Source organism: Bombina bombina, chromosome 1 (genome assembly GCF_027579735.1).
Source record: "Bombina bombina isolate aBomBom1 chromosome 1, aBomBom1.pri, whole genome shotgun sequence".
In the NCBI taxonomy this organism is placed as follows: domain Eukaryota; kingdom Metazoa; phylum Chordata; class Amphibia; order Anura; family Bombinatoridae; genus Bombina; species Bombina bombina.
This window is the reverse complement of record NC_069499.1, coordinates 1,265,656,977-1,265,680,242: the sequence shown is the minus strand read 5'-3', so window position 1 is coordinate 1,265,680,242 and position 23,266 is coordinate 1,265,656,977. Positions and strand designations below refer to the sequence as shown.

Genomic DNA, 23,266 nt, shown 5'->3' with positions numbered 1-23,266 from the left:
AAGAATGAGGCCTCTGTTGAACAGATTTGCAAGGCTGCAACTTGGTCTTCGCTTCATACTTTTTCCAAATTTTACAAATTTGACACCTTTGCTTCATCTGAGGCTATTTTTGGGAGAAAGGTTCTTCAGGCAGTGGTTCCTTCTGTATAAAGAGTCTGCCTATCCCTCCCGTCATCCGTGTACTTTTGCTTTGGTATTGGTATCCCAGAAGTAATGATGACCCGTGGACTGATCACACTTAACAGAAGAAAACATAATTTATGCTTACCTGATAAATTCCTTTCTTCTGTAGTGTGATCAGTCCACGGCCCGCCCTGTTTTTAAGGCAGGTAAATATTTTTTAATTTATACTCCAGTCACCACTTCACCCTTGGCTTTTCCTTTCTCGTTGGTCCTTGGTCGAATGACTGGGAGTGACGTAGAGGGGAGGAGCTATATGCAGCTCTGCTGGGTGAATCCTCTTGCACTTCCTGTAGGGGAGCAGTTAATATCCCAGAAGTAATGATGACCCGTGGACTGATCACACTACAGAAGAAAGGAATTTATCAGGTAAGCATAAATTATGTTTTTATTGCGTCATTCTTGGCGCAGACTTTTTTGGCGCAAAAATTATTTTCTGTTTCCGGCGTCATACGTGTCATACGTTCTTTTGCGCCAAAAGTGTCGGCGTTCCGGATGTGGCGTCATTTTTGGCGCCAAAAGCATTTAGGCGCCAAATAATGTGGGCGTCTTTTTTGGCGCGAAAAAATATGGGCGTCACTTTTGTCTCCACATTATTTAAGTCTCATTGATTTTTTGCTTCTGGTTGCTAGAAGCTTATTCACTGGCATTTTTTTCCCATTCCTGAAACTGTCATTTAAGGAATTTGATCAATTTTGCTTTATATGTTGTTTTTTCTATTACATATTGCAAGATGTCCCACGTTGAAGCTGAGTCAGAAGATACCTCTGGAATATCCCTGCCTGGGGCTGGAGCTACCAAAGCTAAGTGTATCTACTGTAAACTTATGGTATCTGTTCCTCCAGCTGTTGTTTGTACTGTTTTGTCATGACAAACTGTTTATGCAGATAATATTTCCTTTAAGTACTGTTAAATTACCTGTTGCTGTTCTGTCAACATCTAATGTTCCCGATAACATAAGAGATTTTGTTTTTAAATCCATTAAGAGGGCTATGTCTGTTATTCCTCCTTCTAGTAAATGTAAAAAGTCTTTTAAAACTTCTCATTTTTCAGATGAATTTTTAAATGAACATCATCATTCTGATTCTGATAATGGTTCTTCTGGTTCAGAGGATTCTGTCTCAGAGGTTGATGCTGATAAATCTTCATATTTATTTAAAATGAAATTTATTCGTTCTTTACTTAAAGAAGTCCTAATTGCATTAGAAATTGAGGATTCTGGTCCTCTTGATACTAAATCTAAACGTTTAGATAAGGTTTTTAAATCTCCTGTAGTTATTCCAGAAGTTTTTCCTGTCCCTAGTGCTATTTCTGAAGTAATTTCCAGGGAATGGAATAATTTGGGTAATTCATTTACTCCTTCTAAACGTTTTAAGCAATTATATCCTGTGCCATCTGACAGATTAGAGTTTTGGGACAAAATCCCTAAAGTTGATGGGGCTGTCTCTACTCTTGTTAAGCGTACTATTCCTACGGCAGATGGTACTTCCTTAAGGATCCTTTAGATAGGAAAATTGAATCCTTTCTAAGAAAAGCTTACTTGTGTTCAGGTAATCTTCTTAGACCTGCTATATCTTTAGCGGATGTTGCTGCAGCTTCATCTTTTGGTTAGAAGCTTTAGCGCAACAAGTAACAGATCATAATTCTCATAGCATTTTTATTCTTCAACATGCTAATAATTTTATTTGTAATGCCATCTTTGATATCATTAGAGTTGATGTCAGGTATATGTCTCTATTTTAGCTAGAAGAGCTTTATGGCTTAAGACTTGGAATGCTGTTATGTCTTCTAAGTCTACTCTGCTTTCCCTTTCTTTCCAGGGTAATGATCGTTTTCATTCCTTTTGTCACAACAAGGAACAAAAACCTGATCCTTCATCCCCAGGAGCGGTATCAGTTTGGAAACCATCTCCAGTCTGGAATAAATCCAAGCCTTTTAGAAAATCAAAGCCAGCTCCTAAGTCCACATGAAGGTGCGGCCCTCATTCCAGCTCAGCTGGTAGGGGGCAGATTACGTTTTTTCTAAGAAATTTGGATCAATTCCGTTCACAATCTTTGGATTCAGAACATTGTTTCAGAAGGGTACAGAATTGGCTTCAAGATAAGGCCTCCTGCAAAGAGATTTTTTCTTTCCCGTGTCCCAGTAAACCCAGCGAAGGCTCAAGCATTTCTGAAATGTGTTTCAGATCTAGAGTTGACTGGAGTAATTTTGCCAGTTCCAGTTCTGGAACAGGGACTGGGGTTTTATTCAAATCTCTTCATTGTACCAAAGAAGGAAAATTCCTTCAGACCAGTTCTGGATCTAAAAATATTGAATCGTTATGTAAGGATACCAACATTCAAAATGGTAACTGTAAGGACTATCCTGCCTTTTGTTCAACAAGGGCATTATATGTCTACTATAGATTTACAGGATGCATATCTGCATATGCCGATTCATCCAGATCACTATCCGTTTCTGAGATTCTCTTTCCTAGATAAGCATTACCAGTTTGTGGCTCTGCCGTTTGGCCTAGCTACAGCTCCAAGAATTTTTTACGAAGGTTCTCGGTGCCCTTCTGTCTGTAATCAGAGAACAGGGTATTGTGGTATTCCTTATTTGGACGATATCTTGGTACTTGCTCAGTCTTCATATTTAGCAGAATCTCATTCGAATCGACTTGTGTTGTTTCTTCAACATCATGGTTGGAGGATCAATTTACCAAAAAGTTCATTGATTCCTCAGACTTAGGTAACCTTTTTAGATTTTCAGATAGATTCAGTATCCATGACTCTATCTTTGATAGACATGAGACATCTAAAGTTGATATCAGCTTGTCGAAACCTTCAGTCACAATCTTTCCCTTCGGTAGCCTTATGCATGGAAATTCTAGGTCTTATGACTGCGGCATCGGACGCGATCCCCTTTGCTCGTTTTCACATGCGGCCTCTTCAGCTCTGTATGCTGAACCAGTGGTGCAGGGATTACACAAAGATATCTAAATTAATATCTTTAAAACCGATTGTACGACACTCTCTGACGTGGTGGACAGATCACCATCGTTTAGTTCAGGGGGCTTCTTTTGTTCTTCCGACCTGGACTGTAATTTCAACAGATGCAAGTCTTACAGGTTGGGGAGCTGTTTGGGGGTCTCTGACAGCACAAGGGGTTTGGGAATCTCAGGAGGTGAGATTACCGATCAATATTTTGGAACTCCGTGCAATTTTCAGAGCTCTTCAGTCTTGGCCTCTTCTGAAGAGAGAATCGTTCATTTGTTTTCAGACAGACAATGTCACAACTGTGGCATACATCAATCATCAAGGAGGGACTCACAGTCCTCTGGCTATGAAAGAAGTATCTCGAATTCTGGTTTGGGCGGAATCCAGCTCCTGTCTAATCTCTGCGGTTCATATTCCAGGAATAGACAATTGGGAAGCGGATTATCTCAGTCGCCAAACGTTGCATTCGGGCGAATGGTCTCTTCACCCAGAGGTATTTCTTCAGATTGTTCAAATGTGGGAACTTCCAGAAATAGATCTGATGGCTTCTCATCTAAACAAGAAACTTCCCAGGTATCTGTCCAGATCCCGGGATCCTCAGGCGGAGGCAGTGGATGCATTATCACTTCCTTGGAAGTATCATCCTGCCTATATCTTTCCGCCTCTAGTTCTTCTTCCAAGAGTAATCTCCAAGATTCTAAAGGAATGCTCGTTTGTTCTGCTGGTAGCTCCAGCATGGCCTCACAGGTTTTGGTATGCGGATCTTGTCCGGATGGCCTCTTGCCAACCGTGGACTCTTCCGTTAAGACCAGACCTTCTGTCGCAAGGTCCTTTTTTCCATCAGGATCTCAAATCCTTAAATTTAAAGGTATGGAGATTGAACGCTTGATTCTTGGTCAAAGAGGTTTCTCTGACTCTGTGATTAATACTATGTTACAGGCTCGTAAATCTGTATCTAGAGAGATATATTATAGAGTCTGGAAGACTTATATTTCTTGGTGTCTTTCTCATCATTTTTTCTGGCATTCTTTTAGAATTCCGAGAATTTTACAGTTTCTTCAGGATGGTTTAGATAAAGGTTTGTCCGCAAGTTCCTTGAAAGGTCAAATCTCTGCTCTTTCTGTTCTTTTTCACAGAAAGATTGCTAATCTTCCTGATATTCATTGTTTTGTACAAGCCTTGGTTCGTATTAAACCTGTCATTAAGTCAATTTCTCCTCCTTGGAGTTTGAATTTGGTTCTGGGGGCTCTTCAAGCTCCTCCGTTTGAACCTATGCATTCATTGGACATTAAATTACTTTCTTGGAAAGTTTTGTTACTTTTGGCCATCTCTTCTGCCAGAAGAGTCTCTGAATTGTCTGCTCTTTCTTGTGAGTCTCCTTTTCTGATTTTTCATCAGGATAAGGCAGTGTTGCGAACTTCTTTTGAATTTTTACCTAAGGTTGTGAATTCCAACAACATTAGTAGAGAAATTGTAGTTCCTTCATTATGCCCTAATCCTAAGAATTCTAAGGATAAATCATTGCATTCTTTGGATGTTGTTAGAGCTTTGAAATATTATGTTGAAGCTACTAAGACTTTCCAAAAGACTTCTAGTCTATTTGTCATCTTTTCCGGTTCTAGAAAAGGCCAGAAAGCTTCTGCCATTTCTTTGGCATCTTGGTTGAAATCTTTAATTCATCATGCCTATGTTGAGTCAGGTATAACTCCGCCTCAGAGGATTACAGCTCATTCTACTAGGTCAGTTTCTACTTCCTGGGCGTTTAGGAATGAAGCTTCGGTTGATCAAATTTGCAAAGCAGCAACTTGGTCTTCTTTGCATACTTTTACTAAATTCTACCATTTTGATGTGTTTTCTTCTTCTGAAGCAGTCTTTGGTAGAAAAGTACTTCAGGCAGCTGTTTCAGTTTGAATCTTCTGCTTATGTTTTCATTTAAACTTTATTTTGGGTGTGGATTATTTTCAGCAGGAATTGGCTGTCTTTATTTTATCCCTCCCTCTCTAGTGACTCTTGCGTGGAAAGATCCACATCTTGGGTAGTCATTATCCCATACGTCACTAGCTCATGGACTCTTGCTAATTACATGAAAGAAAACATAATTTATGTAAGAACTTACCTGATAAATTCATTTCTTTCATATTAGCAAGAGTCCATGAGGCCCACCCTTTTTTGTGGTGGTTATGATTTTTTTGTATAAAGCACAATTATTCTAATTCCTTATTTTTTATGCTTTCGCACTTTTTTCTTATCACCCCACTTCTTGGCTATTCGTTAAACTGATTTGTGGGTGTGGTGAGGGGTGTATTTATAGGCATTTTGAGGTTTGGGAAACTTTGCCCCTCCTGGTAGGAATGTATATCCCATACGTCACTAGCTCATGGACTCTTGCTTATATGAAAGAAATGAATTTATCAGGTAAGTTCTTACATAAATTATGTTTTTTATTATTTACTCACATTACTGAATAGATATAATGTTTGCTTGAAGGTGTATGAACATTTATTACATATTGGTGATAAAACTTTATTCTGGGGCCCAGTTTTTTCCACATGGCTGACTAGATTTTGCCTAGGGATAGTTTTTTAAGGCCCTCTCACTGGGAGTACAGGTTGGGAGGGGCCTATTTTCGCGCCTAAATTGCGCATTAGTTTTTGCAGTTTGAGACATCCAGCTTCCCTGAAGGAGTCCCCTGAACATTTAGGACCTCTCTATAGGGTTTTTGTGCCTTCCAAAGTCGTTGTATGGGCAGGTAGGGCCACAGTAGAGCTGTGGCAGTTTGGTGTGACTGTTTAAAAACGTTTATATCGTTTTTTTGATCCGGTTTTGAAACTAAGGGGTTAATCATCCATTTGCAAGTGGGTGCAATGCTCTTTTAGCCTATTATACACACTGTAAAAATTTTGTAAGATTTACTGCTTTTTTCACTGTTTTGCAGTTTCTGTGATTGTTTTTTTCTCTTAAAGGCACAGTACCGTTTTTATTTTTTGCTTGTTCAGTTATTAAAGTGTTTTCCAAGCTTGCTGGTCTCATTACTAGTCTGTTTAAACATGTCTGACATGGAGGAAACTCATTGTTCATTATGTTTAGAAGCCATTGTGGAACCCCCTCTTAGAATGTGTACCAAATGCACTGATTTTACTATAGATTACAAAGACCATATTCTGGCTTTAAAAAATTTATTACCAGAAGAAATTGACAAGGAGGAAGTTATGCCGTCTAACTCTCCCCACGTGTCAGATCCTATAAATCCCGCTCAGGGGACGCCAAGTAAATCTAGCGCGCCCATTGCGTATACCTTGCAAGACATGGTGGCAGTTTACCCTTACAGAGGTGTTATCTAAACTGCCAGGATTGCAAGGAAAACGAGACAGCTCTGGGACTAGAATAAATACAGAGCTCTCTAACGCTTTAGTAGCTATGTCTGATACACCCTCACATTATACTGAAGCTGAAGCAGGGGAGCTTCAATCTGTGGGTGATTTTTCTGATTCAGGGAAGATACTTCAATCTGATTCTGATATGTCTACATTTAAATTTAAGCTTGAACACCTCCGCGTATTGCTCAGGGAGGTTTTAGCAACTCTGGACGACACTATTGTAGTCCCAGAGAAAATATGTAGATTGGATAAATACTATGCAGTACCTACTTACACTGATGTTTTTCCAATCCCTAAAAGGTTTTCTGAAATCATTACTAAGGAATGGGATAGACCAGGTGTACCGTTCTCTCCCCCTCCTGTTTTTAAAAAGATGTTTCCTATAGACGCCGCTACACGGGACTTATGGCAGACGGTCCCTAAGGTGGAGGGAGCAGTTTCTACTCTAGCTAAGCGTACCACTATCCCTGTCGAGGACAGTTGTGCTTTTCTAGATCCAATGGATAAAAAATTAGAGGGTTAACTTAAGAAAATTTTTATTCAACAAGGTTTTATTCTCCAGCCTCTTGCATGCATTGCCCCAGTCAATGCTGCCGTGGCTTTTTGGTTTGAGTCCCTAGAGGAGGCTCTACAGGTTGAAACCCCGTTGGAAGATATTATTGACAAGCTTAGGGCCCTTAAGCTAGCCAATTCATTTGTTTCTGATGCCGTTGTTCATTTAACCAAGCTAACGGCTAAAAATTCAGGTTTTGCTATTCAGGCGCGTAGGGCGCTATGGCTTACATCCTGGTCAACTGACGTGACTTCAAAGTCTAAACTTCTCAACATTCCCTTCAAAAGACAGACCCTATTCGGGCCTGGACTGAAGGAGATCATTTCTGACATCACTGGAGGAAAAGGTCACGCCCTTCCTCAAGACAGGTCCAACAAATTAAGGACCAAACAGTCTAGTTTTCGGCCCTTTCGAAACTTAAAGAGTGGCGCAGCTTCAACTTCCTCTAACACAAAACAAGAGGGAACTTTTGCCCAGTCTAAGCTGGTCTGTAGACCTAACCAGGCTTGGAGCAAGGGGAAACAGGCTAAAAAGCCTGCTGCTGCCTCTAAGACAGCATGAAGGAGCAGCCCCCGATCTGGAAACGGATCTAGTAGGGGGCAAACTCTCTCTCTTCGCCCAGGCTTGGGCAAGAGATGTCCAGGATCCCTGGGCATTGGAAATTGTGTCCAAGGGTTATCTTCTGGAATTCAAAACCTCTCCCCCAAAAGGGAGATTTCATCTCTCACTTTTATCTGCAAACCAGATAAAGAGAGAGGCATTCTTACATTGTGTTCAAGACCTTCTAATTATGGGAGTGATCCACCCAGTTCCGCAGGAGGAACAGGGTCAGGGCTTCTATTCAAATCTGTTTGTAGTTCCCAAGAAAGAGGGAACATTCAGACCAATCTTAGATCTCAAGATCTTAAACAAATTTCTCAGAGTTCCATCCTTCAAGATGGAGACTATTCGAACCATCCTTCCTATGATCCAGGAGGGTCAATATATGACTACCGTAGACCTAAAGGATGCTTATCTTCACATCCCGATACACAAAGATCATCATCGTTTTCTCAGATTTGCCTTTCTATACAGGCACTACCAGTTTGTGGCTCTTCCCTTCGGGTTGGCCACGGCACCAAGAATCTTTACAAAGGTTCTAGGGTCCCTTCTAGCGGTCCTAAGGCCGCGGGGTATAGCAGTAGCCCCTTACTTAGACGACCTTCTGATTCAGGCTTCGACTTTTCAAGTTGCCAGGTCCCACACGGACATTGTTCTGGCATTTCTGAGGTCCCATGGGTGGAAGGTGAACGAAGAAAAGAGCTCTCTATCACCTCTAACAAAAGTTTCATTCCTAGGGACTCTGATAGATTCGGTAGAAATGAAGATTTACCTAACGAAGGCCAGATTGTCAAAACTTCTAGACTCTTGCCATGTTCTTTATTCCACTTCTTGTCCTTCAGTGGCTCAGTGTATGGAAGTAATCGGTTTAATGGTAGCGGCAATGGACATAGTACCATTTGCCCGCCTACATCTCAGACCGCTGCAACTTTGCATGCTCAGTCAGTGGAATGGGGATTACACAGATTTGTCCCCTCTACTAAATCTGGATCAAGAAACCAGGGTTTCTCTTCTCTGGTGGCTATCTCAGGTCCATCTGTCCAAGGGGATGAGCTTCCGCAGGCCAGATTGGACTATAGTAACGACAGATGCCAGACTTCTGGGCTGGGGTGCTGTCTGGAACTCCCTGAAGGCTCAGGGGTCGTGGACTCAGGAGGAGGCTCTCCTTCCAATAAACATTCTGGAATTAAGAGCGATATTCAATGCTCTTCAGGCTTGGCCTCAGCTTGCTGCGGTCAGGTTCATCAGATTTCAGTCGGACAACATCACAACTGTAGCCTATATCAACCATCAGGGGGGAACAAGGAGCCCCCTGGCAATTTTGGAGGTTTCAAAGATAATTCTATGGGCAGAGGTTCACTCTTGCCATCTCTCAGCTATCCATATCCCAGGAGTAGAGAACTGGGAGGTGGATTTTCTAAGTCGGCAGACTTTTCATCCGGGGGAGTGGGAGCTCCATCCGGAGGTATTTGCCCAGCTGATTCAACTATGGGGCAAACCAGAACTAGATCTCATGGTGTCTCGTCAGAACGCCAAACTTCCTTGTTACGGGTCCAGGTCAAGGGATCCCCAGGCAGCGCTGGTAGATGCTCTAGCAGCGCCCTGGTCCTTCAGCCTGGCTTATGTGTTTCCACCGTTTCCTCTGCTCCCTCGGCTGATTGCCAAGATCAAGCAGGAGAGAGCTTCGGTGATTTTGATAGCTCCTGCGTGGCCACGCAGGACTTAGTATGCAGATCTGGTGGACATGTCATCCTTTCCACCATGGACTCTGCCGCTGAGGCAGGACCTTCTACTTCAAGGTCCCTTCAAACATCCAAATCTATTTCTCTGCGTCTGACTGCTTGGAGATTGAAAGCTTGATTTTATCAAAGCGTGGTTTTTCCAAGTCGGTCATCGATACCTTAATTCAGGCTTGAAAGCCTGTCACCAGGAAAATCTATCATAAGATATGGTGTAAATATCTTCATTGGTGTGAATCCAAGGGTTACTCATGGAGTAAAGTCAGGATTCCCAGGATATTGTCTTTTCTCCAAGAAGGATTGGAGAAGGGATTGTCAGCTAGTTCCTTAAAGGGACAGATTTCTGCTCTGTCTATTCTTTTGCACAAGCGTCTGGCGGATGTTCCAGACGTTCAGGCGTTTTGTCAGGCTTTAGTTAGAATCAAAAGTCAGCGCACCCAGCACAAAAGGGAGACGTAGGCAAGGTCCCTTCAAACATCCAAATCTAATTTCTCTGCGTCTGACTGCTTGAAGATTGAAAGCTTGATTTTATCAAAGCGTGGTTTTTCCAAGTCGGTCATCGATACCTTAATTCAGGCTCGAAAGCCTGTCACCAGGAAAATCTATCATAAGATATGGTGTAAATATCTTCATTGGTGTGAATCCAAGGGTTACTCATGGAGTAAAGTCAGGATTCCTAGAATCTTATCCTTTCTCCAAGAAGGATTGGAGAAGGGATTGTCAGCTAGTTCCTTAAAGGGACAGATTTCTGCTCTGTCTATTCTTTTGCACAAGCGTCTGGCGGATGTTCCAGACGTTCAGGCGTTTTGTCAGGCTTTAGTTAGAATCAAAAGCACAAAAGTCAGCGCACCCAGCACAAAAGGGAGACGTAGGCAACCTGAACTTGATTTGAAGTAGTTAGAATCAAGCCTGTGTTTAAACCTGTTGCTCCGCCATGGAGTTTAAATTTAGTTCTTAAAGTTCTTCAAGGTGTTCCGTTTGAACCTCTGCATTCCATAGATATCAAGCTTTTATCTTGGAAAGTTCTGTTGTTGGTAGCTATCTCTTCGGCTCGAAGAGTTTCAGAGTTATCTGCCTTGCAGTGTGATTCTCCTTATCTGATCTTCCATGCAGATAAGGTAGTGTTGCGTACCAAACCTGGGTTTCTTCCTAAGGTGGTATCTAATAAGAATATTAATCAGGAGATTGTTGTTCCGTCACTGCGTCCTAATCCTTCTTCAAAGAAGGAACGTCTGTTACACAATCTTGACGTGGTTCGTGCTTTAAAGTTTTATTTACAAGCTACTAAAGATTTTCGTCAAACATCTGCATTGTTTGTTGTCTACTCTGGACAGAGGAAAGGCCAAAAGGCTTCGTCAACTTCTCTTTCCTTTTGGTTAAAAAGTATAATCCGCTTAGCTTATGAGACTGCTGGCCAGCAGCCTCCTGTAAGAATTACAGCTCATTCCACTAGAGCAGTGGCTTCCACATGGGCTTTTAAAAATGAGGCTTCTGTTGAACAGATTTGTAAGGCGGCGACTTGGTCTTCGCTTCATACTTTTTCTAAATTCTACAAATTTGATACTTTTGCTTCTTCGTAGGCTATTTTTGGGAGAAAGGTCTTACAGGCAGTGGTGCCTTCCGTTTAAGCGCCTGCCTTGTCCCTCCCTTCATCCGTGTCCTATAGCTTTGGTATTGGTATCCCACAATTAATGGATGAATCCGTGGACTGGATACACCTTACAAGAGAAAACAAAATTTATGCTTACCTGATAAATTTATTTCTCTTGTGGTGTATCCAGTCCACGGCCCGCCCTGTCATTTTAAGGCAGGTGTTTTTTAATTTTTAAACTACAGTCACCACTGCACCATTCGGTCGAATGACTGGATATGGCAGTTAGGGGAGGAGCTATATAGACAGCTCTGCTGTGGGTGATCCTCTTGCAGCTTCCTGTTGGGAAGGAGAATATCCCACAAGTAATGGATGAATCCGTGGACTGGATACACCACAAGAGAAATAAATTTATCAGGTAAGCATACATTTTGTTTTTTTAGCATTTTTGCTATCATTCTGTTTACACAGAAATAGAGCCTTTGTTTTTATTTACCTATGAAAACTATATTTCTTTTGTGGGGCATAATTAAGAAATTATTTTAACATTACTAAAAAAACAAATATAACTCCATGCCTGATCTGGGTGCATTAATGTGACTTGCTGAATGTGTAGGGATTGAAGGGTAGCAGGACATACATCTAAAGCCTTGAGTGTTGCAGGTATCCGTTATCTTTTGATGTTGGATATGTGCAGCTACATTCCATTGCAAGGTGCCGCCATGAATCTTTAGGTTCATGGCAGGCTCCTTAACTATAGGCTGTATATAGTCCTTGCCATAATCCCGTGTCAATATCCCTAACTAACATCCATGACACATGCTAAACACTTTGTAATTGTGTGGTGTTGATCCAGTCGAAGTCTTGGTATCATTATTACAGCTTACCCAATATGTATTTAATAGCTGACCCTTTGTTTATAACCTGGGTGCTCAGCTCTGTATACATGCTGACAGGTTATGCCCACCCACGGGGTGCTAGCTCTTTTTATATACACAAATAATATAGAGCAATTCTGCCAACATGAGCACTACTTATGTTTCAAGTTAGTTTGAGCCTGTTCATATATTCACCTCTTGTCCATCTAAGGGGGAGATGTCAATTCTGTAATTAGGTAAAAGCTCTTTTCTTCACAGACATTGTATCTATATATATATATATATATATATATCTTCTCTGTATGTTTGTTTTCACCTTTAGTGAATATTTGGAAGCTTGTTTACATATTTAGTATTATTTATTCATTCCCTATTTTGTATATACACACACACACACACTTAGTTGTGCATTTTAACAACTTGTAACATGTTCTACATGCATTCACTTACATAGTCTAACACAGGTAGTGTTTTAGCTCTTCACTGCATAATTTGTATTTCCTTCACTTTTGATAGGACTTTTTCACTACAAGATTAGATTACTTGGCGCATATGTGGTCATATAGTTGTACTATTTTTCGTAAGTGCCCCACTTCCGGTTTAAACAGCTAGTTGCTGTTACACAGCTTTTTTTTGCCCCACTTCCGGTCACATGATATGATGCCACTTCCGGTACACCGGACCAGAAACAATCAAGTTTAGTTCACCCTCTACACTTTAGCTTGTTTAACATTGGTGACTTAATGATGGTAATGCACTGTACAATATTTGTTACTCTGTTATTATGTTGTCTGTTGTATTCAGTATATTTTATTTTCGCCGGATCGGAAGTGATACATGTATGTACTTCCGGTTTGACGTTTTTGAGCTCACAGTGTGTTTGTGTATTTGGCGCCTTTTTGCAAGGTTTGAGGTATTGTGTGTTAAATTTATTTTAGTATTTAAGAGTGTTATTGTACACCATATTTGTGTTCTGAAGAAGGGGATAATATTCCCAGAAACGTCAATTAAATCTTTTTTTTTTTTTTTTTTTTTTGCTGAGAAAAACCTGTGTTTTCACTGTTTGCGTGGGATATATATGTATATATATATATATATATATATATATAAGGACAAAAGTAGATGCACTCTCAGGTCTTCATCTACTTTTGTCCTTATATGCTATTTATATTTGCACCCAGGCTGTTGCCTCTTGGTGGGCTGACCTGGAAACTGCTTGGATATATATATATATATATATATATACACACACACACAAAGAGAGAAGCGCTCGATCAGGAACGAACAACAGCTCATTAGCTAGTTCTATGGCGATTTACCACCCGGAAGCAGCCTCTTTTAGACCAGTGTACTTTTCACAAAGGAAAACTTTTGTGAGGTGCAGCCACATTCCACTAAGCACACTGGGCAAGGAGTCCACGTCTGGTTTCCCCCATCACCCATAGGGAGACTTTCCCAGGGTTATATTAATTTGCATACAAAGAGAGAAGCGCTCGACCAGGAACGAACAACAGCTCATCAGGGGATTTACCACCCGGAAGCAGCCTCTTTTAGACCAGTGTACTTTTCACAAAGGAAAACTTTCCTGAAGTATATCAGTCTGATCCCGCCAATTAAGGTCAGTCCAGCCCCGAAATACCAGGCAATTCTCCTCTGAACAAGGAACATGACAACCCCAGACGATCGTTTCGGCCTCCTATGGGCCTCGTCAGTGAGGTGCAGCCACATTCCTCTAAGCACACTGAGCAAGGAGTCCACGTCTGGTTTCCCCCATCACCCATAGGGAGACTTCCCCAGGGTCATATTCATTTGCATACAAAGAGAGAAGCGCTCGATCAGGAACGAACAACAGCTCATCAGCTTGTTCTATGGCGATTTACCACCCGGAAGCAGCCTCATTTAGACCAGTGTATTTTTGAAAAAGGAAAACTTTCCTGAAGTATATCAGTCTGATCCCGCCAAGTAAGGTCAGTCCAGCCCTGGGGAAGTCTCCCTATGGGTGATGGGAGAAGCCAGACGTGGACTCCTTGCCCAGTGTTCTTAGAGGAATGTGGCTGCACCTCACTGACGAAGCCCATAGGAGGCCGAAACAATCGTCTGGGGTTATCATGTTCCCTGTTCAGAGGAGAATTGCCTGGTATTTCGGGGCTGGACTGACCTTACTTGGCGGGATCAGACTGATATACTTAAGGAAAGTTTTCCCTTGTGAAAAGCACACTGGTCTAAAAGAGGCTGCTTCCGGGTGGTAAATCGCCATAGAACTAGCTAATGAGCTGTTGTTCGTTCCTGGTAGAGCGATTCTCTCTTTGTGTGCATATATATAAGTATATATATATTTATATCACATTCCACAAAAACCTGTAGTTTTCTAACTGTAACAAAATGTGTTCATTGGCATCCTGTGATTCAGCGAAGACCAATCATGTATATAATTGTCATTATTTTTTATTAATCTGCAGCTTTTGTAACAGGATGCAATGGGGTAACTCTCATTTGGTATTGCAGAACTACTGCAATTTACAAAATGTTACCCCCAAAACTATATATATATTTTTAAACTAGACAACCAAAAGTATTGATCTAGGACAATTTTGGTATATTTTCATATTTGAATGCCAAATGCCATCATATAAAACTTAAAGTTAACTTTTTTACAAACTTTGGGTTTCAAACTAAAATGATTTACACACAACTACTGCAGCTATAAGACAAATGATCGTAAAAGTTTCTCTAGTATCCCCTTTGCTTAGAAATGGCAGACATGCGTAGCTTTGCCATTGATTTTTGGTCATTAGAAGGCCGCTAATTGCAGCTGCGCACCACACCTCTAAAATACACGGCAGTGAAGGGCTTCATTAGTTAGCTGTTAAGGGTAAAATGTATTGTAGTGCAGTGATAACCCTCCCACCTGACACCTAACGCCTTCCTGAGCCTCATCATCTACAACCATCTTAGGTACTAGCAGCCAGTCTGCCTGTATACAGTTAGGGGGATGGTTTGTTTTTTCTTATTTATTTCTATCTTTATTTTCTGTAGTATAGGGATCCCCCTCACCCTCACACACCCCCTGATACCCCAGAAATAGCTCTCTTCCATGCCCCCCACGACACCTCCATATTTATTACCGGCAATATGCTAGTGTACAGTCTGGGTGTGGGGGGGGGGGGGAGTGATTGTGTTTTATTTATTTATTTTTATATTTCTGTAGTGTACTGATCCCATCTCACCCTCCCCACCTTCAAGCAATCTCACTGTAGGCCCCCCGCCCCCTTAATATCTCCTTTACTGTAGTGTAGGCACACTCCATAAAAAGCAGATTGTGATAGTGGACTCAGACGTTTGCACTGTACTGTATGTATGCGGTGTGTGATTGTACATTTAAATGTTATAAGTACAATAGGGATAGCTTTTACCAGAAGCAATTTTGCCAGTACAAGTGAATTTTAAGGTTTCTGTTCAAAATTGGAACCAATAATATGTATTATAATGTTTGACTACAATGTCCATTTAAATCCATTTAGAGTCCCTTGGAGACTGTTTAGTGGGCCCTTGTTTCTATCAGATATCAACCAAAGTCAGAATTATCAAATTACAATAATATTAAAGCTCAGATGTATAATAGGGAATGATAGAAATCTTATGTCCTCACTCAACATATTGAAAAATATTCCAATTACATCTGGCACAGCCACCCTACTGAGTTATATGCAGATGTAATCTAATCCCCAAGTAGAGAGGGTTTTGTTAAGCACCCTGCAAGCTCCAGATGTGCTCTAGAAGAGTATATGGCCAGGAGCAGTCATATATGTTGTCTATGCTCCATTGTATGTCCACCTCCTTATGAAGCTGTATTGTGGCCTCCCATTATAAGAAGGTCCCTTTATGTGGTTTATTTATTTATTGTTAAGGCAAATTTCCTTTATCTTCTTATATGATCTGATTTCTTTAAAACTTTATCTAACTGTTGACTTTAGTATTACTATTCACAATAATGTTTTTTTTTTTGTTTTTTTTCCCAATACCGATTTTATTTTAAAAAATATAATGTACAATATAGAAGTCGCAGCTTCTCACAAAAAACATTTGGTATTATTTTTAATATACATAAACAGAAAGTATACATTGAGTAAATACACTTTATGAGGAGGATAAACATCCCCCAACCCAACTGATGTATACTTGGAAAAAACATGAGAATTAAAGAAGAAAGGAAAGAAGAAAACAAAGAAAAAGACTAGATAACAGACGCTGCCTTAAACTGCTTTTATGACTTAGTATTTTCGTCACACTTAATTTGAAATGGAGAACTCCGCCCATACCATCAGCAAGTTTTATATGTACTAAATATTGATTTTTATCTGGATCACACCACTACCTAAAGCATCTCTTCATTATTTCATATATCTTTCCCACATGTCCAACATCTCAGCATATGTGTCCATTTTAGCATTTTAATATAGTAGTACTCTTCAATATTAAGTACCTCCGTTACTTTTAGCTTCCACATAATTAAAGAGGGAACCTCCCTTGACTTCCAGTTTCTGGCCAGAAGGTATCTTGCACAATTTGTCATTATATAAAATAATTTCTTTCATGTAATTAGCAAGAGTCCATGAGCTAGTGACGTATGGGATATACATTCCTACCAGGAGGGGCAAAGTTTCCCAAACCTCAAAATGCCTATAAATACACCCCTCACCACACCCACAATTCAGTTTTACAAACTTTGCCTCCGATGGAGGTGGTGAAGTAAGTTTGTGCTAGATTCTACGTTGATATGCGCTCCGCAGCAAGTTGGAGCCCGGTTTTCCTCTCAGCGTGCAGTGAATGTCAGAGGGATGTGAGGAGAGTATTGCCTATTTGAATGCAGTGATCTCCTTCTACGGGGTCTATTTCATAGGTTCTCTGTTATCGGTCGTAGAGATTCATCTCTTACCTCCCTTTTCAGATCGACGATATACTCTTATATATACCATTACCTCTGCTGATTCTCGTTTCAGTACTGGTTTGGCTATCTGCTATATGTAGATGAGTGTCCTGGGGTAAGTAAGTCTTATTTTCTGTGACACTCCTAGCTATGGTTGGGCACTTTGTTTATAAAGTTCTAAATATATGTATTCAAACATTTATTTGCCTTGACTCAGAATGTTCAACTTTCCTTATTTTCAGACAGTCAGTTTCATATTTGGGATAATGCATTTTAATTTAACATTTTTCTTACCTTAAAATTTGACTTTTTCCCTGTGGGCTGTTAGGCTCGCGGGGGCTGAAAATGCTTCATTTTATTGCGTCATTCTTGGCGCGGACTTTTTTGGCGCAAAAATTCTATTTCCGTTTCCGGCGTCATACGTGTCGCCGGAAGTTGCGTCATTTTTTGACGTTATTTTGCGCCAAAACTGTCGGCGTTCCGGACGTGGCGTCATTTTTGCCGCCAGAAAGCATTTAGGCGCCAAATAATGTGGGCGTCTTATTTGGCGCGAAAAAATATGGGCGTCACTTTTGTCTCCACATTATTTAAGTCTCATTTTTTATTGCTTCTGGTTGCTAGAAGCTTGTTCTTTGGCATTTTTTCCCATTCCTGAAACTGTCATTTAAGGAATTTGTTCAATTTTGCTTTATATTATATATATGTTGTTTTTTCTCTTACATATTGCAAGATGTCTCATGTTGCATCTGAGTCAGAAGATACTACAGGAAAATCGCTGTCAAGTGCTGAATCTACCAAAGCTAAGTGTATCTTCTGTAAACTTTTGGAAGCTATTCCTCCAGCTGTTGTTTGTATTGATTGTCATGACAAACTTGTTAAAGCAGATAATATTTCCTTTAGTAAAGTACCATTGCCTGTTGCAGTTCCTTCAACATCTAAGGTGCAGAATGTTCCTGATAATATAAGAGATTTTGTTTCTGAATCCATAAAGAAGGCTATGTCTGTTATTTCTCCTTCTAGTAAACGTAAAAAATCTTTTAAAACTTCTCTCCCTACAGATGAATTTTTAAATGAACATCATCATTCTGATTCTGATGATTCCTCTGGTTCAGAGGATTCTGTCTCAGAGGTTGATGCTGATAAATCTTCATATTTATTTAAAATGGAATTTATTCGTTCTTTACTTAAAGAAGTACTAATTGCTTTAGAAATAGAGGATTCTGGTCCTCTTGATACTAATTCTAAACGTTTAGATAAGGTATTTAAAGCTCCTGTGGTTATTCCAGAAGTTTTTCCTGTTCCTAATGCTATTTCTGCAGTAATTTCCAAAGAATGGGATAATTTGGGTAATTCATTTACTCCTTCTAAACGTTTTAAGCAATTATATCCTGTGCCGTCTGACAGATTAGAATTTTGGGACAAGATCCCTAAAGTTGATGGGGCTATTTCTACCCTTGCTAAACGTACTACTATTCCTACGTCAGATGGTACTTCGTTTAAGGATCCTCTAGATAGGAAAATTGAATCCTTTCTAAGAAAAGCTTATCTGTGTTCAGGTAATCTTCTTAGACCTGCTATATCTTTGGCTGATGTTGCTGCAGCTTCAACTTTTTGGTTGGAAACTTTAGCGCAACAAGTAACACATCGTGATTCTCATGATATTATTATTCTTCTTCAGCATGCTAATAATTTTATCTGTGATGCCATTTTTGATATTATCAGAGTTGATGTCAGGTTTATGTCTCTAGCTATTTTAGCTAGAAGAGCTTTATGGCTTAAAACTTGGAATGCTGATATGGCTTCTAAATCAACTTTACTTTCCATTTCTTTCCAGGGTAACAAATTATTTGGTTCTCAGTTGGATTCCATTATTTCAACTGTTACTGGTGGGAAAGGAACTTTTTTACCACAGGATAAAAAATCTAAAGGTAAAAAAAGGGCTAATAATCGTTTTCGTTCCTTTCGTTTCAACAAAGAACAAAAGCCTGATCCTTCATCCTCAGGAGCAGTTTCAGTTTGGAGACCATCTCCAGTCTGGAATAAATCCAAGCCAGCTAGAAAGGCAAAGCCTGCTTCTAAGTCCACATGAAGGTGCGGCCCTCATTCCAGCTCAGCTGGTAGGGGGCAGGTTACGTTTTTTCAAGGAAATTTGGATCAATTCTGTTCACAATCTTTGGATTCAGAGCATTGTTTCAGAAGGGTACAGAATTGGTTTCAAGTTGAGACCTCCTGCAAAGAGATTTTTTCTTTCCCGTGTCCCAGTAAATCCAGTAAAAGCTCAAGCATTTCTGAAATGTGTTTCAGATCTAGAGTTGACTGGAGTAATTATGCCAGTTCCAGTTCCGGAACAGGGGATGGGGTTTTATTCAAATCTCTTCATTGTACCAAAGAAGGAGAATTCTTTCAGACCAGTTCTGGATCTAAAAATATTGAATCGTTATGTAAGGATACCAACCTTCAAGATGGTAACTGTAAGGACTATCTTACCTTTTGTTCAGCAAGGGAATTATATGTCCACAATAGATTTACAGGATGCATATCTGCATATTCCGATTCATCCAGATCATTATCAGTTCCTGAGATTCTCGTTTCTGGACAAGCATTACCAATTTGTGGCTCTGCCGTTTGGCCTAGCTACAGCTCCAAGAATTTTTACAAAGGTTCTCGGTGCCCTGCTGTCTGTAATCAGAGAACAGGGTATTGTGGTATTTCCTTATTTGGACGATATCTTTGTACTTGCTCAGTCTTTACATTTAGCAGAATCTCATACGAATCGACTTGTGTTGTTTCTTCAAGATCATGGTTGGAGGATCAATTTACCAAAAAGTTCTTTGATTCCTCAGACAAGGGTAACCTTTCTGGGTTTCCAGATGGATTCAGTGTCCATGACTCTGTCTTTAACAGACAAGAGACGTCTAAAGTTGATTACAGCTTGTCGAAACCTTCAGTCTCAATCATTCCCTTCGGTAGCCTTATGCATGGAAATTCTAGGTCTTATGACTGCTGCATCGGACGCGATCCCCTTTGCTCGTTTTCACATGCGACCTCTTCAGCTCTGTATGCTGAAGCAATGGTGCAAGGATTACACGAAGATATCTCAATTAATATATTTAAAACCGATTGTTCGACACTCTCTAACATGGTGGACAGATCACCATCGTTTAATTCAGGGGGCTTCTTTTGTGCTTCCGACCTGGACTGTAATTTCAACAGATGCAAGTCTCACAGGTTGGGGAGCTGTGTGGGGATCTCTGACGGCACAAGGAGTTTGGGAATCTCAGGAGGTGAGATTACCGATCAATATTTTGGAACTCCGTGCAATTTTCAGAGCTCTTCAGTTTTGGCCTCTTCTGAAGAGAGAATCGTTCATTTGTTTTCAGACAGACAATGTCACAACTGTGGCATACATCAATCATCAAGGAGGGACTCACAGTCCTCTGGCTATGAAAGAAGTATCTCGAATTTTGGTTTGGGCGGAATCCAGCTCCTGTCTAATCTCTGCGGTTCATATCCCAGGTGTAGACAATTGGGAAGCGGATTATCTCAGTCGCCAAACGTTGCATCCGGGCGAATGGTCTCTTCACCCAGAGGTATTTCTTCAGATTGTTTAAATGTGGGAATTTCCAGAAATAGATCTGATGGCGTCCCATCTAAACAAGAAACTTCCCAGGTATCTGTGCAGATCCCGGGATCCTCAGGCGGAGGCAGTGGATGCATTATCACTTCCTTGGAAGTATCATCCTGCCTATATCTTTCCGCCTCTAGTTCTTCTTCCAAGAGTAATCTCCAAGATTCTGAAGGAATGCTCGTTTGTTCTGCTGGTAGCTCCGGCATGGCCTCACAGGTTTTGGTATGCGGATCTTGTCCGGATGGCCTCTTGCCAACCGTGGACTCTTCCGTTAAGACCAGACCTTCTGTCACAAGGTCCTTTTTTCCATCAGGATCTGAAATCCTTAAATTTAAAGGTATGGAGATTGAACGCTTGATTCTTGGTCAAAGAGGTTTCTCTGACTCTGTGATTAATACTATGTTACAGGCTCGTAAATCTGTATCTCGAGAGATATATTATAGAGTCTGGAAGACTTATATTTCTTGGTGTCTTTCTCATCATTTTTCCTGGCATTCTTTTAGAATACCGAGAATTTTACAGTTTCTTCAGGATGGTTTAGATAAGGGTTTGTGCGCAAGTTCTTTGAAAGGACAAATCTCTGCTCTTTCTGTTCTTTTTCACAGAAAGATTGCTATTCTTCCTGATATTCATTGTTTTGTACAAGCTTTGGTTCGTATAAAAACTGTCATTAAGTCAATTTCTCCTCCTTGGAGTTTGAATTTGGTTCTGGGAGCTCTTCAAGCTCCTCCGTTTGAACCTATGCATTCATTGGACATTAAATTACTTTCTTGGAAAGTTTTGTTCCTTTTGGCCATCTCTTCTGCCAGAAGAGTTTCTGAATTATCTGCTCTTTCTTGTGAGTCTCCTTTTCTGATTTTTCATCAGGATAAGGCGGTGTTGCGAACTTCTTTTGAATTTTTACCTAAAGTTGTGAATTCCAACAACATTAGTAGAGAAATTGTGGTTCCTTCATTATGTCCTAATCCTAAGAATTCTAAGGAGAAATCGTTGCATTCTTTGGATGTTGTTAGAGCTTTGAAATATTATGTTGAAGCTACGAAATCTTTTCGTAAGACTTCTAGTCTATTTGTTATCTTTTCCGGTTCTAGAAAAGGCCAGAAAGCTTCTGCCATTTCTTTGGCATCTTGGTTGAAATCTTTAATTCATCTTGCCTATGTTGAGTCGGGTAAAACTCCGCCTCAGAGAATTACAGCTCATTCTACTAGGTCAGTTTCTACTTCCTGGGCGTTTAGGAATGAAGCTTCGGTTGACCAGATCTGCAAAGCAGCAACTTGGTCCTCTTTGCATACTTTTACTAAATTCTACCATTTTGATGTATTTTCTTCTTCTGAAGCAGTTTTTGGTAGAAAAGTACTTCAGGCAGCGGTTTCAGTTTGAATCTTCTGCTTATGTTTTTCGTTAAACTTTATTTTGGGTGTGGATTATTTTCAGCAGGAATTGGCTGTCTTTATTTTATCCCTCCCTCTCTAGTGACTCTTGTGTGGAAAGATCCACATCTTGGGTAGTCATTATCCCATACGTCACTAGCTCATGGACTCTTGCTAATTACATGAAAGAAAACATAATTTATGTAAGAACTTACCTGATAAATTCATTTCTTTCATATTAGCAAGAGTCCATGAGGCCCGCCCTTTTTTTGTGGTGGTTATGATTTTGTATAAAGCACAATTATTCCAATTCCTTATTTTATATGCTTTCGCACTTTTTTATCACCCCACTTCTTGGCTATTCGTTAAACTGAATTGTGGGTGTGGTGAGGGGTGTATTTATAGGCATTTTGAGGTTTGGGAAACTTTGCCCCTCCTGGTAGGAATGTATATCCCATACGTCACTAGCTCATGGACTCTTGCTAATATGAAAGAAATGAATTTATCAGGTAAGTTCTTACATAAATTATGTTTTTATTCGATATTTTAATTTGAGTTTGGGTGGTCTATTTAGTAGCCATATTGTTGGGTCTAGTGGTAGTTGAGTCTCCAATATGCATTCTATTTCCCCGACGATACTTCTCCAGAAATTCTGGATTACGGTGCACCACCACCACATATGGACAAGGTTACCATGTCCGTGTCCACATCTCCAACAACGCTTGGCACAATAATGTTTTTTTATAATAGTAATCCCTTAGTATATTGAGGTCTCCAGTTGAAAATATCAGTTTACTAATTTACATATTTTTTTCTTTTACTCTGCAGTTTGCAAGTCTCTTACGCTCTCAAATTGGAAGGAAGAACCTGTCCAAGCAAACCATGGTAGAAGAGAATTTCCTGATTTAAAAGAAATGCTGCAATGAATCACTGTTTTCACTACAATAGACAGAATACTACTATGTGCTGTTCAGTGTTCAATGAGCACATGCACAGCTCATGCGCAGCTTTCCTATATATTGTGAGACTATATAAAAAAAAATTATCCGGCTCTGAATAAATGCAGATGTTTCTTTTGCATAGAATTATACTTTAAACCCAGCTTTTAAATTAATTTAGACTGTTAATATACTTGATGGTTATTTTTTTAATATTACAAAATGAACTGTAATATCATTAAACTGATATGTGAGAAGCACTTTTATATACAATGTGTGAATGTTTGTGTATATTTACCTGTATGTATGTATGTATGTGTGTGTGTATGTATATATATATATATATATATATATATATATATATATAATAAATGTACGTGTGTGTGTATACAGTATATATTTCAATATTTCAAAATATGTCATTTTTTATATTTTTATCTGTTTTGATAATAAAAAGGGTTTTTTTCAGTTATATGTATGTGTCAGGAATACCTTATTAAGGGTGAA

General features: G+C 39.9%; 1 protein-coding gene across 1 annotated transcript in view; it reads left to right on the top strand.

The window, feature by feature from the left end:
• Window positions 1–23,019, top strand: part of LOC128648430 (meckelin) — a gene marked incomplete in the record, with an annotated part of 154,538 nt that extends 131,519 nt beyond the window's left edge. Inside the window, 1 exon segment of the mRNA XM_053701093.1 lies at window positions 22,650–23,019. Coding sequence (XP_053557068.1) covers window positions 22,650–22,730 — 81 coding nt within the window.
• Between the last annotated feature and the right edge of the window lie 247 nt (window positions 23,020–23,266).